The sequence below is a fragment of the Carassius gibelio genome, chromosome A17, assembly GCF_023724105.1.
Source record: "Carassius gibelio isolate Cgi1373 ecotype wild population from Czech Republic chromosome A17, carGib1.2-hapl.c, whole genome shotgun sequence".
NCBI classification, from domain to species: Eukaryota; Metazoa; Chordata; class Actinopteri; order Cypriniformes; family Cyprinidae; genus Carassius; species Carassius gibelio.
In genome coordinates, this window is record NC_068387.1 from 20,527,942 (window position 1) to 20,546,455 (window position 18,514).

At 35.7% G+C, this 18,514-nt stretch overlaps 1 protein-coding gene and 1 long non-coding RNA gene across 23 annotated transcripts in view; both read left to right on the forward strand.

Annotated features, from left to right (window-relative positions):
- The window catches only part of LOC128031708 (neurexin-3a), a 262,219-nt gene that overhangs the window by 174,621 nt on the left and 69,084 nt on the right, over positions 1-18,514 (forward strand). For all 22 annotated transcript variants that reach the window (XR_008188142.1, XR_008188143.1, XR_008188144.1 and 19 more), the window contains one exon: positions 18,250-18,431. Coding sequence is in view for 19 of the 22 variants with exons in the window: in XM_052620051.1 (XP_052476011.1) it covers positions 18,250-18,431 (182 nt within the window). In the remaining 3 variants the exon portion in view is untranslated. The remainder of the gene's footprint in view (positions 1-18,249; positions 18,432-18,514) is intronic.
- LOC128031721 (uncharacterized) lies at positions 374-2,678 on the forward strand. Its single transcript, XR_008188155.1, has 4 exons — positions 374-824; positions 967-1,125; positions 1,267-1,359; positions 1,753-2,678. It is a non-coding gene; the product is annotated as an uncharacterized LOC128031721 (long non-coding RNA).

The following is an 18,514-nucleotide window of genomic DNA, read 5'->3' on the forward strand; positions in this document are numbered from 1 at the left end:
GCTGTGCCGTTTCCATGGTTACCATGTGTAGTACCTAGATCAGACTCGGTACAGAGGAGTAGAGTGTCTCCCTGTCTGAAAATATTTTTACACTCCGTTTATCATAGCCTGGTATGAATGTATTTGCTGGCATACTCAGTGGCTTACATTATTCTTTAAGGTCATCTTGTACATATGTACATTTTAATACTGGGAACTGTCATTGTGGGTTATAGGCTTATGTTATAGTTTTCACATGTACTTGTATTTGAGTTGTGGTGAGCTATGGTTGTGTTAAAATGTTGTTGTTTTTTTTTTTTATTGTCCCCTTCCAGGCTCAAGCAGATGGTGGTCAATCCACACATAGGTAGTCCCAGCAGTAAAAGGTATTTTAAAATAATAACTGTATTATTATTGCATGCTAAAGTAAAAGTTATGCTTGCATCAGAGCAGTTGGATTACAACAAAAGAAAATCAAATTAAATCATTATTGTGTGCTAAAATTAATTCATCATTATAGTATATTTCATCATACAGAATATTTTGTGCATATTTTGAATTTCAAATATTTGATGTAATTAGTATTTCTGGACTGTCTCTATAGATACTGTGGGTTCGACTTATAGCCCATTAAGATGATGACTTCAGCAGTGTTGCACAAGCACTGATCAGAAAATACCCCTGCCTCGCTGAGCCTGGACCACACAAATGGTATGGCTGGATAAACAGCCTTAAATTTAAGATGGCCAATTATCGCACAAAGCTTCGAAAAGCTGGATGTGAGGATGTAGCAATCCTGGTTGAAAATGGTTGAATGATGGCCAGCACTCTTCACAGAGAGACAGGTAAGCTATTTAAATTCTCAACCAATAAAATAATGCAAATCAAAAATAAATTCAAGGTGTGTGGCTAGAAATCCAAACACTTGTTGGAATGTTAATACCTCTGCCACCTCTCCATCCCTACCCACCCCTCTCTCTACTTCAGGTGTTTGCTGAGTTTAATAGGATCGCCAGTAAGAATCTTGAGGGAGACTTTTTTGAGGCTCAGGACCAGTACACGCCACGTTTCATCGAACTCTTCAAAACAAAGAAGGGAACTGTTGGCCAGAAACTCAGGGAGCTGATTCAGCACATAAGCTGTAAGGTAAGTAGGTTCATTTTGCTTTTGATCTGTATGATAGTTCATCAAATGAGCCGATTCAGACCAACCTATTTTATTTCCTGTCTGCTTGTGTCTTGCAAATTACTCTGTTAACTGGTCTATTCTCTCTCTGTGTATCATTAGACACCAGACGTGACAGTACTTCACTCTGTTGTCCTCAAAGACATTCCCATTTTACTCTGTGATGAATCCAGTGAATTCTATAAGACCTGCTCTGTAAGTACTTGCACATAAGAAAAAGTTTGTCTACATGAATATAAAACTATACCTGTGTTGACATAGAATATGTAATTCTATCCGCTCGATATACAATATACATTTTGTACAGTGACTGATGTATTTTGTATAGCAATACCTCTACAACTAATCTGAGAGATATGTAAACAGCCAGTAAATAAAAATAAAATTTTCCACATAAACGTTATACACATTCATTAATTTAAAATCTAAGGAGTTTGAGTCTAGGTTGAAAAGTTTTTGTTTGCTTTATTGCAACAATCCAGTGTGAAAACATATTTAAAGCCATATTCTCTGATAACATTACAACACTAAAAATAAATGTTTTAGAATAGCATAAATTGCAATGCTGAAGAATGTGTTTCTTTGTAGGATACAACGAGAGACGAGGCCCTAGAATGCATCACTGTTGGTGTGCTGACAGTTGTCAGTGAACATAGTCCTCATGAGGGTCAAAGCTCAGTGGACCTCCAGCCCATCTCCACTGCCATCATTCTGGAGGGAGGTATTGTCATGGATCATATTAAAAACTTGCCTCAGGCAGTTTGTCTGTTGTTTGGGCTTACATATATATTGCATTTGGATTACCCAAAATGCATGGCAAATACACTCAACTTCATTCAGACTGTGATGCTTGGACTGAGAAAGAAAAAAACTCCCATTAAAACTGTTAACTCTGAAGAACAGTCTTCTGGGTTAGAACAGTAAAGAGCCGTCAGCTGTCAGATAGCACAGCACTTTGTAAGCTTTGCAGCCATTAATGTTTGATGCTTTCATGCAACTGTTCACGCTAATTTACGATCTCATTTTAAAAAAGAAAAGAAAAATTCCATGGAAGTCTGTACCATGTTATGCAGGTATGCTAATGGTGGAAATAGAGCTGTTTGCAAAGTGTTGTTAGTTATTATTAGATGATAATGTCAGAAAATAACCTAGCAAGGTTGTCCTGTTTACATTTGTGTTTTTGGAAAACTTTTAATAGTTTTAATGTAGTACAAATACAAACCCCAAGGACTGATTTTTTTTTTTCTTTGTGGTGGTTTAATCTTTGGACTGTTCAATTTGAGAAACAAAAGCATTTGTTGTACTTACAGCTTTGATCAGAAATGCACTGATTTTTCCATGCACTGAAGTCCTGTAGTTATCAGGTTTTTACCTGTTTAATATTGGGAGACTCTTATTAGCTCACAGAAATGTGGTTTTATTTTTTATTTTTTTCCTTTATTTTCTACAGTTAAATCAAACAACAACTTTGTTGTTTAACTGCTGTTTGTACTTGAATGTGCATTGAATAAATGTTGTAATGGAGCTGAATCAACACATTGAGTGTTCTTTTAAAGTATATGTTTGTGGTGTGTTTGCCTTTATCAGATAGTAACAGCAAAAATAGATAAAGAGAGAAAAAAGGCCACAGGTTGGACCCAAACCTGGGCAGCTGCAACAAGGACCCATTCAAGGAAATTGTTTTTTTTAATTTAAGTGAACTTGAAAAAAGAGTGCGCAGAACTAAAAAATGTTAAGTTGTAGGTATTTAGTAATTCTAAGTGGGGTTAAATTTATATCAAGCAATCCACACAAAATGAAAAAATCAAGTCAACACAAATCATGTCTATTAAGTTACATGAACATAAAAAAACGTATTAGTGGTACTACTTGATTTAGTACTGCACACTTAAAATAAACAAGCTTTTCTAACTCACTTATCTTAAGCTTACTTTGCTTAATTCTTTTGAGGCAATGAGTTTGCATACTTTTTTTAAGTAAGGTCAACTAATTACATTTTACAGTGTACTGTATTCTTTATTTGTAAATGAGAAACAGCATTACGTTTACAGTAACGTGTAAACTGCTGAAATTCACTTGATGAAGAAGGTCCATTATTGTTCAGAGCCCATTCTTCAGAAAATATTCCTTCTTTTATGTTCCATAGATTAAAGAAAGCAATAAAGGTTCAGAATTACATGAAGGTGAGTAAATGATGGCAGCATTTTTATGTTTAAATAGACAAGTTCTTGTTATTTATGTAAAATGTTACATATTTATTTATTTGTAACCAAACCTTTTACAGTAACATAAAACTTGATATGTAATTGTTTTTCCAATCCTCTAGAAAAACGTAATCTAGTTTAGTTTGCAGAGACGTAGGTTGATTTCCCCTGAAAAACTGTTTAAAAGTGTGGCTCTGTAATTAAAACATTGCTCTGTTTATATAGCGTCCCAACCTACCTGATATAAAAACATTTGTTCAACTAATGAGTTTGGGGCTGGGGCTGTCTTTTTTCTATTACTTTTTTTTATTTTTTTTTTTTTTGAGAAACCTACTGACAGTAGGCAGATACTTTTTTAACACAGCACAACATACTTGCACAGGACAATTCATTTAAATGCATTTTATACAAACTATGAAAAATAATTTAAATGAAATTCACCTCTTATTTTTGCAATTACAGTTTGTTATGCAAGTGAAATTGTGCAACACATATTTAAGTTTTAAGCATTTGAATAACCACAAATGTTATTGTAAAGCATACTGAGGCATTCCCAGCTCGATTTTGCACATGAACCATGGTTAACAGTTCTACTCTAGAGGCCTAATATATTGTATTTCACATTTTGGCCTTTAATGACAGGCACAGGCGATTAATAAATGAGCATAGCTGTATTTTCTCTTGTTTGCACTCAGCCTTTCCGTTCTCTCCAGAGCCATGTACTGTACTACATACACACTTGGTGATTAATCCATGAGTTGCATCAGTGTGATGGCGAACATGCTCGCAAGCACCGGCCTCACAGTGCACAGGCCATATCCCAGCATGTGCGGCATGTTTGAGCACCTGAATGGAGCAGACACGGCCAACCAGGTGTAAAATCAGCAAGGCCCGAACCCGAATGCATGGTGACAGCTCTTCATGCTTGGTAGCCTTCATCTATCCCGCTTTCGACCCACACCTAGTCCACATCCAGCCCTCCTGATTCCTCCCCCACCTCTTCAGACCCGAGGCTACTGTCATTTATCTCCATCCTGCAGGTCACACATGCACAGCGGGCACTAATGAGTCTGTCCTGCTGTCCCTGTCACCTGCACTGATTGATTGATTTATTAACTTTACAGAAGAGTTTCACAGTGCTGCAATATCGCAGTTTCTCATTTGGGTTCTGTATGTGGTGGAGGCTAACAACTCAAATGCAATAGAGCAGGAAAACACTTTACTTTTTTCTTTCTGCAAGTTGCAATGAAACTGAAGTAGCGACAGAATGGTTCTTTCATGTTGCAACTTCATATATATACAAGTATAAAAAGTGAAAAAGAAAAATGTAGGGTGAAGCGTTGACTCTATGCTTGTTTGTTGATTGGATTTTGAGATGTGGGCATTGCACTAAATAATTGAATGCAAGCTTTCACCAGACCAAAAAATTTGTGAAAAAGAAAAAAGAAAAAAAGAAAAGTCTGAAATACATGATAAAGGGCTTGCATTTTTTTTTCCTGTTATGAACTTTTGATATATGAAGTCTACTGTATGATATTTGATAGACACATTTCTAAGCCCTATAAATTATCAAAATGATCCAAACTTTGCTCAAAAAACCCTGCTTTACACAGTCATCTGATTTGATAGTTAATACTTTTTTATTTTAGGAAATAATGGCTTTTTACCTTCACTTTCGGGGTGTTTCACATGTCTTTTTGCCGTCAAATCTTTACTTATTTGTTTGAAACAAAAATGTAAGATTAACTTTTATATTGGTAGTCTTTCAGAATTACACTCACTTACCAGACTGAAGCAACTTAAGTTGATTATCAATATATAATATTTTTTAATCTAAATAAAATGTGTGCATCGAATATGAAACAAGCTTTACAAGCTTTTGAAGAAAATGTATTTGTACATCTCTCTGCCATCATTGTACTTTATTGTATTATATATTATATATGCCCCAAATAATTTAAACTGCAAAGCTTTGTTCATAAAACATTTAAATATCAAATATTATCTTACCAAGACATATTACTGGGAGATATTGAGTGACAGTTGATATTTATAAATACTGTGCTTTTGCTATAAAGATTTTCATCTTTCATCTTACCAAATTGCATATTTTTGCTCAGCTTGGCATCAGAGCAAAACTTGATATATGTAAATAAGTGTTTTTTTGTTTTGTTTTTGTTGTTGTTGTTTGTTTTTCCCTGCTCAGGCGTTAACTTCATATTGTCACCATATCACAGCCTCATGTATCAAATATGATAAAACATTTTTTAAAACCTAAGCATATTAGGGATGTTTGTATTTGGTTTATTTCCGTAAACATGTGATTATTTTATTGAATTTTTTTAATACGTATCATTAAAACCATTGAGTTAAATTTTAAAAGCTACTTTAAAATATTTAATAAAGTAATAAATAATAATTACAAAGCAGTTTTGTTTTCAGCCAAGTGCGACCAGAATTTCTGTTGTGTCTCTGAAGAGCTAGCGGTCTATGCACAGGATGTTTCAAGGATTTGTTTTTATTTCACAGGGCACATAATGCTCTCTGTGCGAGCGTGCGTATGTGTGTTTGGTTGAAAAATGTGTTCCCTGAAGAAAGTGCTGTGTTTGGGTAGACTGCATCCACCATCATAAGCTGCCAAGCCTTTGGCTATGTAATGTTTCATCCTTTTCTACTAAGTGCGTCTTCAAAGGGAGTCGGGTTTAGCAGCGTGTGGGGAGGGAGAAAAGAGTGGGAAAGAAAATAATGCGGTGATGGAAATGAAAAAGCACACACATAGGTGTTCACATCTTTCGGCAGCTGCTGGCATCGTGGCGACAAAGCCATTGTTGCTTAGGAGGAGAGACGGAACAACAAAGAGAGTGCTATCAGTAGCTCCCACGTTCTGCCTTCTCCGGCCTGCTCTCTGCGACAGGTAATGCGATAAGAGGCACGTGCTAAAGTACGTGTGGCTAGCGGAGAGAGGGGAAGACAGAGTGAAACAAAGAAAGAAAGAGTGGGAGAAAGGGCATTTTTAGAAGAGCATTCCCCTCTTTGAGCTCCACCTGCTTGACGGGGCCTCCAGAGTCCAGCGTTCCTTGTTCTTCTGGTATTAAACTGCACTGCAGATACCTGCAACACTGATGATAACCAAAGCATTTTGATGCTTTCTGGAGGTCTGTTGGTGCTTTGATTTCTTTCGCCGCAGGAAACTCGAAAATCTGTTTACTGCACCCTTCTCGGAGCGTGTTATCACATGCTGTAGGTATCCTAGAATCTGTGTGGTCTCTCAAGCCTTCAGAGAACTCTGTTTGTTTGTGCGGTTCTGTCTGAAGTCAGACTGCGAAGGCCTGACTTGATTATTGAGTGTGTACTGTACACTCACGAGGCAAACGGTGCATGTATCATAAATGTTAGCCAAGTTGTGTGTGTCCGCAGTGTTGATGCTCTGCAGGACAGTTTCTTATGTTAGAGATTAAGTATGTTTGGTTTTCCTGTTGGGTGGAAAAGTTGTACAGCATGTGCAGATCAATTGCAGATCAATGGATGGATGGATGGATACATACATACTTTTTTATTATATGATAATTTATATGATAAATATATATATATATATATATATATATATATATATATATATATATATATATATATATATATATATATATATATATATATATATATATAGCAATATTGTATCATAGTAATATGTAAAAATATTAATATTTTTATTATTAATATTTAATTAAAAAATAAATTTAAATGTATTTTTAATTAAATGATAAATTTTAAAATGTTTTTTTTTTTCAATTAAATTGCAATTTTAAATGTTTTTTTTTTTATTAAAAATTGTAATTATAAAGATGTTCATCTTTCATCTTACCAAATTGCATATTTTTTGCGCAGTTTGGCATCAGAGCAAAACTTGATATATGCAAATAAGTGTTTTTTTTTTCCCTGCTTGTAATATGTAAAAAATTTTAATATGTAAAACATATTTTTATTAATATGAAAGAAAACACTAATTTATTAATATTTTATCATAGATTTTTTTAAAGGAAATTTGTATTTAACATGTTTTATCATATATCATAATATGGTACAAAATGTGTAACAAATATATAATATAACATGTATGTTGTCATATTAATATTTTAGCATTTTTAATATGATCTAATAAAAAATAATGATAAGGTTACAATGTTACAAATACTTTATAATAATGTATTGTATTAATGAGATGAAATTTTATTATATTGATACGTTTGGTCATAGAATTAACTTTTATGAACCAAGGTAGAAGTTCGTTTGCACTACAAATTGCACTATGCTGAATTTCTTTGATTTACAATTCAGTAAGTTCAAATTTGAATTCAAATTCTTGTTGCCTTTGGCTAATTCAGTTTAAATTCCAACTTATGAAAGTTAAAAGGATGCAGATTCTTCAATTCTGGCCTGACCTGACCTTCTTGCCTCTCTAAAGGGCCTTTTTTGTAGTGTTTCCATTAACTTTAAATTGTGAAGGTTCATACTTTTCTGAATGTCACAGTGAAACCATAGAAATGCTAGAGATCAGTAAGCATATGCCATGACATGGAAAAATGTCTGAGCGGACTTGAAAGAGAGATTTTAGTCAAAAACATCATTGTGATTTTAAAGCTCATTGTCGTTCCTTCCACTGAAAGCCTGTATCCATGGATGAGTGTTACTAGGCGTTTATCTCTAACATCAAGACATTTATCTCCGACCAGAGCCCCTGGGAGCTGCTCCATTTGTTTAATTGGACAACATCTCTAGCCATTCAAAGCCAACTAGACAGAGAGATCATATATCTTTGCCCGGATGAGGTCAGCTGTGTGGTATCTGAACTCCCCTCAAACCACAAAGCCTTTATGAAAGTTTGAAAGTTTTGGACAAATTGAGGGAGTGGATAAGGGACAAAAGGAAATTCGAGAGAAGAGTTGTGTGTAATTAGAGTCATAAATAGTGAAGCACTCACATAATACCCGCACTGAGACCGAAGGGACTTGACCAGAAGACTGCCATTGATCGTAAAGTTTGAGAACTTCTCCCGCGATAACTATATCATGTTCCTACCATGTGTTCAGAGAAGAGGCTGTTGTCATGACAACAAGGGGGCAACACTTATTTAGTGGTCCAGACACAGAATAACAAGAATTTATAGGACATTAAGGAGGAAGGCTTTGGAGCATATAACCATTAGGCACCGACAATATGTGCCACCGTGTACAAAACAACACATTAGAGGATGAGAAAGGCCAACATATACCCCCTATGTAATTATTTATGCATTTACAAATTCAATATAGTCTACATAAACGACCAGCATGGAAATTAAATGTGGACTATATACTGTATATATATATACACAGTAGAGAAGGAACATTTTTTTTTTTTTTTACCTATTACCATGGCAGGCTTAATGCCACTTAATACAGTGTGGAGCAAATTGGATCATTTGTCATAATATAACCTTAGGAAATCTCAGAAAGTGGGACTCTAAACACAAAAGTAGAAGTAATGGCCAATTATCCTAGTGAACAGTTAGTGTCAGACAGCTGGGGAGCACAGGAGATGGTAACAGTGAGGGATACATGGTTTACTGCTGTGGCTTGGCTGTGTATTTCATTTCTCTTGTTTTCTCTGGACTTTGAAGGCCGCATTATGTTAAAATGAAAAATTCCCACCCCACCAGAAAAAAAAAACATTTAGAAACATCTAATCAAAAGACAATGTTAAGCTCATTCAGTGCGAGCATATTGTTCTCTCTCATGGATAAAACAAAGATTAATGGGCAAAATTGAAGACAAACAGTCATTTGTTTATATAACAAAATAAATAATAATAATAATTAAAACATGGGGGGAAACATCACAAAGTCAATTTTAAATATAAGCACCCTGAAACGAAAGCAAGAGCAAACTCACTTGATACTGTGATGATACAGGCTAATATTATTGGCGAAACAGATTTAGCAAATGCTCCATTGGGCTTTTGAGTTTAATCTCTGGGGTATCTGAAATGTTCCTATTTACATCGTGTTTTTGCAGCGGTGAGAAATGTAGCCAATCACAGACAGTTGTTTATTGTTTGTTTATCTCTCGAAAGCAATGGTAAATCAGAGGTGTTTAAGTTCGAATCCACTCACCTCTTGAAACGCTGGAGTTTCTTTTTCGTTATGCTCACTCTCGCGAAACGTCTCTCAGTAACAAACAAAGACACGATGTGAGTAAGAGATTCATTATGCAGTGTAGGCAACTTCATTGATTTTAATGGAATGTTGTGAGATCGCGAACTGAGATGAGTGACCGCTTTTTAGTGACTGTAAAGTGAGCGGTCTTTTACACTTTCCAGGCTACAGTATATAGCTATAATCTGTTGAATAAAAATATTGTTTTTCATGCTGCAAAGAGAACGATTACCAATTAGATGCTGCAAAGTTTTGGAAGTGACATCTACATATACTGTAAAGGTACAGTTGACATAGTGATTTTAGCATGGGACAAAAATATGGCAATGTCAAAATATATATGCAATTTAAATGCAGACTAATAGATTAATAGAGAAATGTTCATGTCAATGTATTTTTAAATTCCATTCCAATTATTTGTAAATGTAGTGCATTGATATACTTGTCATGGTGAAGCCGTTGCTTTCACATTACATGTGCACTTTATTAGAAAACCCTCACTAATTTCAGATGCTCAATGAATTGATTCATAATTATCATCTCACTGTTTTGTTTTTAGTTTTTTTTTTCTTCAATTTTAGTAAACTTGATGCTAAAATCTGACTAGTAAAATTAAAACGTATGACTCTGCAAATCCATTAAAATAATTCACACCAACTGTAAACAACTAATTAATTGGGATTTATTTTTACTTATTTTTTATATCAAGATGTCTTTTTATCATGCATAAATCTCTATTTTAAAAATAAAAAGTAATATACAGGCAGTAACGCACTTGCAATGACAATAATGTGCATGTACTGTCTTAACATATAAATAACTTAAAATATAATATTTTATCATAGATCAGTGTTTGAAGTTAATTTGAAAGGAATTTTTTATTTAGTTTATTATAAATTTTATCATATTCATACTGTCATGAATATGTTGAGATAAAATGCTAAATATGATAAGAAAATGACAAAAAAAATTATACGATTAAATTGATTTGATTTGATACAATTATACAATATATTATACGATTATATTATATGATACTGATGATCTGATCAAATTATAATTTTTGTCGTAATTAACTTTTATGTACCACAGTAAAAGAACACTTCATTTCAGCTCACTGACTTGATTTAGTCACATAACGAGAGTGTGTACAACTGTGTGGAATATAGCTGTACGGACTACTTTTAAGACACTTTTCTAGTGATTACATAAGGGTGAGTAAATAATGACAAAATTTGCATATTTGAGTGAACTATTCCTTTAATAACAGAATGCCAAACCAATAAACAAACTCTGTGCCATCTTAGATCAAATGCTACGGAGGCTATCGGTGTGAGAGAACTGTGCTTAAAGCCAAGTCATCAGGGATTTACTGTAATTATGATGCTTCTCATTTGTCTTCTCTTTTGTGAAGCAAACACTTGGAGATTATTCACAGTAGATGAGCACATTCTGCTTAAAGGATGTGCTCCGTGCCGCTGAAAAGCCAGCCATGAAATACAGCCCGACAAGAATTTGGCAGAAACGTTCACAGTCCTCAATTCCGTGAGTGACGTCATCATTCCGGGAGAAGCCTCAGTCCCACTCATATTCTCGGCATATGTGGCGAGACCTAGGTAGCTTTGAAATGTGTAACACGATTCCCCTGCCCACAGGACATTTGCACAATAGATGCTGTCTCCGCATGTGTTTTTCGAGTGGAAGTAATTCATAAAGCTTGCCACTCAGCCACATTACGAATACATTTCCTAATCTTCCAGCTCCAGTGAATAGGGAATCAATATGCTGTGTGTTGTAATGATTATGCTTCCGTGCTTGTTGAGTTTGCATGTCTTTCTGTGTTCTGTTCTATTTAAGAACAATATGCTCTCAAATGAGGTAAGAGCTCTGCCATTGGCACCATTCCTGCGCAAGGTTTATTTAGTTTCAAATCTGTTAATCTCCCAAAGCAACTGTCTGAATTTTCACAGATGAAGAGGAATGATGGGGAAGCGAACAGTGCAGATAGTAGTACATTTGGACTGGGATATCAGAGAAGCTGCTGTTGATGCCAAAACTTCATAGTGCTTTGATATATTTTTTGGCCTTTTGTTGAGAGAGCACAGGAAATGAGAGGGAGAATGGGATTTGGAACTAGCCAAATTTGTTTTGTGGACAAGTGTGCCAATATGCTGTGGCGCCAACAGTTCAAATCTAATATGAAATCTGATATTTCACTTCTGAATTGTCTTTTATTTTTTTCCTTTTTTAATTTTAAGTGTATTTTTTTTTTAAGTAATACATTTTTTAAATCCATAGTATGTATGTTGAATTCAGTGATTTGTTTTGTTTTTGTTTTTTTGTTAACTGAAGCGAAACTAAAACATCTTCATTAACTAAAATATAGCTAACATAAAATATAAATACTTAAATAAATATATAAATATATATTATTTTTTATACATTATTTTATATATAAATATATACAAATTTTAACTCAAATGAAAAGTTGCTCTGGAAACTAACAAGCAATATAATAAGTTGAAGTACTAAAATTCCTAAAACATAAAATATATATATATATATATATATATATATATATATATATATATATATATATATATATATATATATATAAAATAAAACAAAAAAATCATAATAATTAAATAGAATATATAAAAAGATGAATAAATACTATAATAATAATATTAAAATAATACTTGTTGAATGATGTTTTGAAATGTTCACAGAGCCACAGTGTTTTGACTCAATCAGTGGGGCTTTCTCTTTGTTTGACCAGTGAAAACTGCTGTGTAGTAATGTTAGTATTGGCAGAATTAAACACATTAGCAATCATACAAAAACTGCTTGAAATTTGAGGATAGGACAATTATGAGCATCCTTTATACAGATAAAGGTAATGAGATTTAGTGTAAATTAAGCATTTTGTTAACCCTCCTACACTCTTACATTGGGAGGAAATTTAGACAGTCACTGAGAAAGACCGTTCTTTTTCTAATTGTTTTCTCATTTATGTTTCCTTCCATTATAGTCATAATTAGCATTTTTATTTGTTCTTGTTGTGTTGATGAGACTTTTATCTTTTTATTCTAACGTTTTTGGTAGGCAGTCCTGAGCACTGGTTCTCACAGTAATGATTACCTCTATTGAATTTCGCTCTCTGGGGAAAGACAAGCCTGCCAAGCAGTACGGCCTGAGCAACCCCTCTCCATGATTGAACGAAAAAGACTTCTCTCGAGTAGGTAAACATGCTCGGAATAAGTTTTGGTGCAGTGGTTGGGAAAATGTGTCCTGTTAAGCGTATTCCCTCTCTTTAGCGCCACATTGTGAATTATGATCTTTGATTGGACTCTACAGTTAAATTTGCCCATCTGTCTTCCTCTTCAACCTCTGAAGCGTTTACAGAATCTGTCACGAAGGCCAGTCATATCATACTTACACTTGAAAAAGAAAGAATATGAATGTTATTCATGTGGTACCCTACTGTCAGAAATTGGTTTATTCAACTCACATATCTGTGTGAGCATAACTCCTCATTTGCTAGTTAAATTAAAAACCCAATCCAAAGCGAAAACTCACAAGTCACTGAATCAGCGTGTGTGACGTATGTCTGGTCTCGCTGCCTTTGTCATTGTAATCAAGTCAGAAATCTGCTAAATGTGAGTCTAGAACTTCACAGTGACACACATTGAAGTTTTGAGCAGACAGGCCTTCTACCTGCTCGCTTTTCTAATCGCCTCCTTATCGAAGAAGCTCAGAACCAATTGCTGAGCTGATAGACTTTAAACCTCCCGACACTCGCCACGAGAGCTGCTCTATACTGTTGACTCTTGGGATCATTCTAGCACAGTGCCTGACTGCTTAAAATACTCTATTTCAGATATTACATCTCTGTGTATAGGCAAGCAATTTTTGTACTTGCATGGTGTCGGGCTGAAAAGAAGGACCTGGGATGTACATGATCAAATTGAGCTTTTGAGCGTTCTCATCTTACAGTCAAATTTGGAGGAACGAAGCTCAGCAGCGCTATTTCCATTTCACACTTACGGAATATCAATCGGGCATGTGCGGATGAATCATGTATTAAGCGCAGGAATTTCATTTTCACTTACATTATGATTGTATGCATGATCGTGGGACAGGTCTTTGAACTTCCACCTTGCATGCTGACACATGGAAGAAGTACCTTTTTTTCTCTGTCTTGCCACTGTCTGCTAACACTCTCCTTGTTGCAGTTTTAATGCAGCGGATCAAGGCTGTGCTCTTAGCTACGTGACACATTGCATGAACTCTTCATCATGTGTGCGCCTTATCGCTGTAACCAGCACATCTCAAAGGGACGTGTCCTTGTTGGTGACTGTCCTTAGCGGTGATAAGAGGATCAAAGCTGAGAAGAGTGTTTTTTTTTGTTTTTTTTTTCTGGGGTTACACACTTTAAAACCAAATAAGATGAATTTCCTCTAATTAATCAAGTACTGGTGTCTATCCATCGTGTCCTCAAGTTAACTTAATGTGGTCTTCTCAAAAAAAAAAAAAGATGCTAGTATGGTAATTTTAGAATAATGAATTAATAAATACAAAAGTAAAGAAAGAAAGGAATAATTTTTTAACAAGTTTTTGAACCAGTCGGTTAAATCAACAGCATTAGTTTGATGACTCATTCATAAAGATAGTTACTTTGCTTTTTTTGTTCCTGAATGAATCAGTGAATCGGTTGAATGAATGATTCGGTAACTTCAGCCACTTGATTCAGTAATTGATTCATTTCTGAATGATCCAGCTTGTTTGAGTGAATTGCCTGAATGAATGAATCCCACGACTGATATGTGCTTCAATGTAGAGGTCTTCACAGTGCACCCGAGACCCGTCGACCCCGGACCCGACCCGAGACCCGTACGGGTTCGGGTCTATATTTTAAATCATCAGCCCGGTCCGGGTCGGGTCTGAATCTATTACCTCGGGTCCCGGGTCTGTTTAACATTGTGTGTAATACCCGTGCGATCGCCGGACTCGGAGAACATCCGGCCGTTATCAAAGACTGCTTGTGTTTTTTTGTAACTTGCAACTTGTAAAATTAGGAAAAGAAAAGAGTGAGCCAAAAAAAGTGATCTCTCTCTCTCTCTCTCTCTCTCTCTCTCGCTCGCAGACTCAAGAGTTAATACAAGTGCACACACGGTAATGCTTGCAGACTTGACACACTCATGTTTAATATATTTCAAATCAGCAACACAATCTGAGGTGAACTGTCACATGAATGTTTTCTATTACGCTCAAATTGCGTTAAGGCATTTTAGGTTGATAAAGCTAGCACGCATGTGCAGTCATGTTTCTATGGCAAGCAGTGAGGGACACTTCGACCGCCAAACCGCGTTTTACATTTTCTCCCATTTTTATAATATTATAAATGAACCGTTTAATCTTAAAGTTTTAGTGGTTCAGATTCAGACTCGATGCTGAGCAGAGAGCACAGACAGAGATCAGATGATAGTAAATAAATAATGTCAGCGGCCATGGCATTGCACGAGCGATCGTTATTATAGTTCAAAAGGCTAACAGTGTAAGTTATTATGCGAATTAACTCGAGTCAGAATGTACATGTGCACAGTAGCATTTGTCATCCGTCACCGTGACATCAAGTGGACTTTTGAAGCTGAAATATTGAGTGGATTCAGCTTGGACTTGAAATAACGAGAGGAATAACATGAATAACTTTCTTGACGGAGGATTGTAATGCATCACAGGCAGTCAGGTACAAGAAAGAGAGACCACGGCTATTTAAATTAGGTAAGACAAAAAGCGGTATTCTTCGCAACAGGTTTATTGACTTGTAATAGCAATTTAAGGTGGAATATGTGAACGTCGGGTCTGTGTCTTCCCGGCGGGTTCGGGTCCAGATTTCAAGTAATATACAGGTCCGGGTCGGGTCCGGGTAGGCATTTCTCGGATCTACACGGGTCCGGGTCCAGCTTTTGAAATAATAGAGCTGGACCCGTGCAAGAATTTTTGGACCCGTGAAGACCTCTACTTTAATGCACAGATGTATAATGTATTTTTCATGTAGTAACTAAATGATAAATTATATTATATTTAACATTTCTATTTTATCATATTAAAATGTAATATTATAACTTACTTTGTGTAATGTATACAAATAATTAATGCTAAAATAATAAATACTTATATAAATTACATGACTCTGACTGTCCCATAATTTGACCAAATATACAAATAATTGCATTATACAAGTATGAGGTGTTATGGGCATTCCTCTCAGTCTTAGTTTTGGAATTGATCGTTAATCCTAATTATATGGATTTTGAACTTAGAGAAGGTAGAGCATTTATTTGAGTTATGATTTCAAAATGTGATGTGAATTGTATTTAATATTTGATGTGTAATTCTTTTGGGGTAGGGACCCCACTATAACACTAGGTGTTGTTTGATATGCAGTTACTAAGTTGCAAAACATTGTTTTATATTCTGTATTCCCAGACATGTGTCGTGTTTTTGGTAATTTAATAGGTTTCAATAACATATTCACATCAGCTATACAGACATAAATACACATATCACATTGCACTGTAAGAAAATGTGGGGAAAGGTCCGGATGTTTTCCATTTTGCTCTGCAAAATAATTGACTGTTTATTGATAATTCAGTCTATGTATTCTAGGTCACTGGAAGGATATCCATTAAAGGTAGAACACACTCCATTTGAAGAGATACCACCCTTTTACTTAATGGAAAATTTTAACCAAGGAAACCATTAGTGCTGAAACCCTTGAAAAAAATAGAGAGAGAAATTCATTTTATGCGTCTCAATAAGTCTCTTCTTCTTTTTTCTGTTGGTGGGGTTCTGTCTTCATTTGAATGCTTATCAGGTAAAGACTCACATTAGCAGGGTTGTTTGAAGCTGGCAGCTAATTTATTAAAGAACATTCTGCAGGCAGGCACTGCTTTTGAGTAAACCATTGACACTACTTCCTCTTTAGAAAATGTTCCACTGCATTTCTCTTTTACATCTTAATCTGACTTACATCACTGAAAATGTCTGAGAGCTCATCAAAATGCAGAAAGGACGGCACACTTAGGTTTCTTAATTGTTTTAAAAGCCTTACAGTCATTACATGTCTGACATAACAGTGGAAGTCTAGAACACCTCCAAAATCATTAAAAAAATTTACAACCTTTAAGTGCTTTCGGAGCAAAAACACAATACCTGCTAATTCATGCCTCTGCATATAATATTAAATGCATTACCTCTGAATAATTTCCATTCAAACTCAGACACATATAAGTGCAAATGAGGTTCAGTTCTATCTTCCAAAAGATTGCACATATGGCGCTATCGCATCTCCAGCTGCGACTTTTCTGTTGTGGGAAAGAATCGCTGAAGTCAATGACTCAAATTGAGAATGAGAGCTGTAAAGGGACTGCAAGTGGCAGCACGTCTGAGATGGAGGGGGCGATATATTGTGTGAGTGCATGATCTGCTCCAGGGCCAGATGTTCCACTTGACAGGCCCCTTGAGTGGAGGGCAGTTCTGCCAGCTGTCCCCTTTCCGAACACACATGCAGCCATTTGTTGGTAGAGTGTTGAAAACAAAGGGGGGGGGGGGGGGATAACAGAAAAGCTTTGCACCACAATCCCCCCGTTGCAACTGTTGTCCAAAACAAATAGTCTCATGAAATTGCAACAATGCTTTTGTTTACTGCAACCCTGTTCTCCAAGTTGCAGTATGCAGCCAGTCAAATGGGAAAACAAATGATTGCCCTAGCTCTATTCCAGGTGAAGCCTTTTGCATTTTACGTTTTTCCTCGTATAATGCATGATAATACCAGAATTCATTCATCAAAGGCTCCTGCTGTTATTCCCTGGAAAGAGTTATATTTAACTTGGATAGGTCACAGAATTCTTCCAGCAGGCTCTGCTGAGAATATGAGCCTGAAGAATTATGACTTTTCTGACCCAGGTGTGGGCATTATTCATGCTTAAGATCCGATCGCTAGCGCTACCAGAGCGCTGGTAAGAGCAGCCGCTGACAACTTAAAAATGTCAGGACTTTTCTCAAAGTCTTTGGCCTAGTTGTGGAAACTTGAAAAGGACATTTTAGTGGCACGTCATTGGTTCGTGTACTATTACTGTTTGTGGATGTGACAGTGTGTGGTTTTATATTTTCATCCTGCTGTTACTTGTCTATGTGTTTGGAATGACATTTCAGTTTTATGTCATTTAAATACACTGTTGTACATTAAAATTATTTAGAAGAAAATACTATTTCATTCTTTCTACTTCCAAATGTCAGGTTAAGAGACATTTTGCTGCCATGCACTTTCAGGCAAGGTGAAATATAAATTGAAGAGGCCCATACACACACACACACACACACACACACACATTTATATTCACAAACATAAATACATACATTGAAAAATAATAAATAAATAAATCTACTGTTTTTCCAACTTTATTCGTTCTATTTCTACACTGATAATGTAGATATTTCACTAGAGATGCAGGTAATGCATTAATTTAAGATATTAGTCTAGAGCTTGTTTTTTTCTCTCATTTTTTACAAATTAAACGGTTCTTCTACATGCAGTTTCATAAAAAATAATTTGTGTCTTGCAAATACTTTTCGGGTCGAGCCCTCAGTAATACAAGCTGATCTTTGCATTCTCATCTTTTCTAGCTGGAACAACGTATATCTTTGGAAAAGGTGGAGGCCTCATAACCTTTAACTGGCCGGCCAACGAGCGCCCTAGCACCCGACAGGACAGGCTGACAGTGGGCTTTAGCACCTCACTCAAGGATGGCATCCTGATCCGCATCGATAGCGCCCCCGGCCTGGGAGACTACCTCATGCTCCACATTGTAAGTCAGAGCTTTTTCTAACTTGATCGGCCACTTCTACAAGTTTCAATACTAAAGGTCTACAACACCAAAAAGAAAAAGAT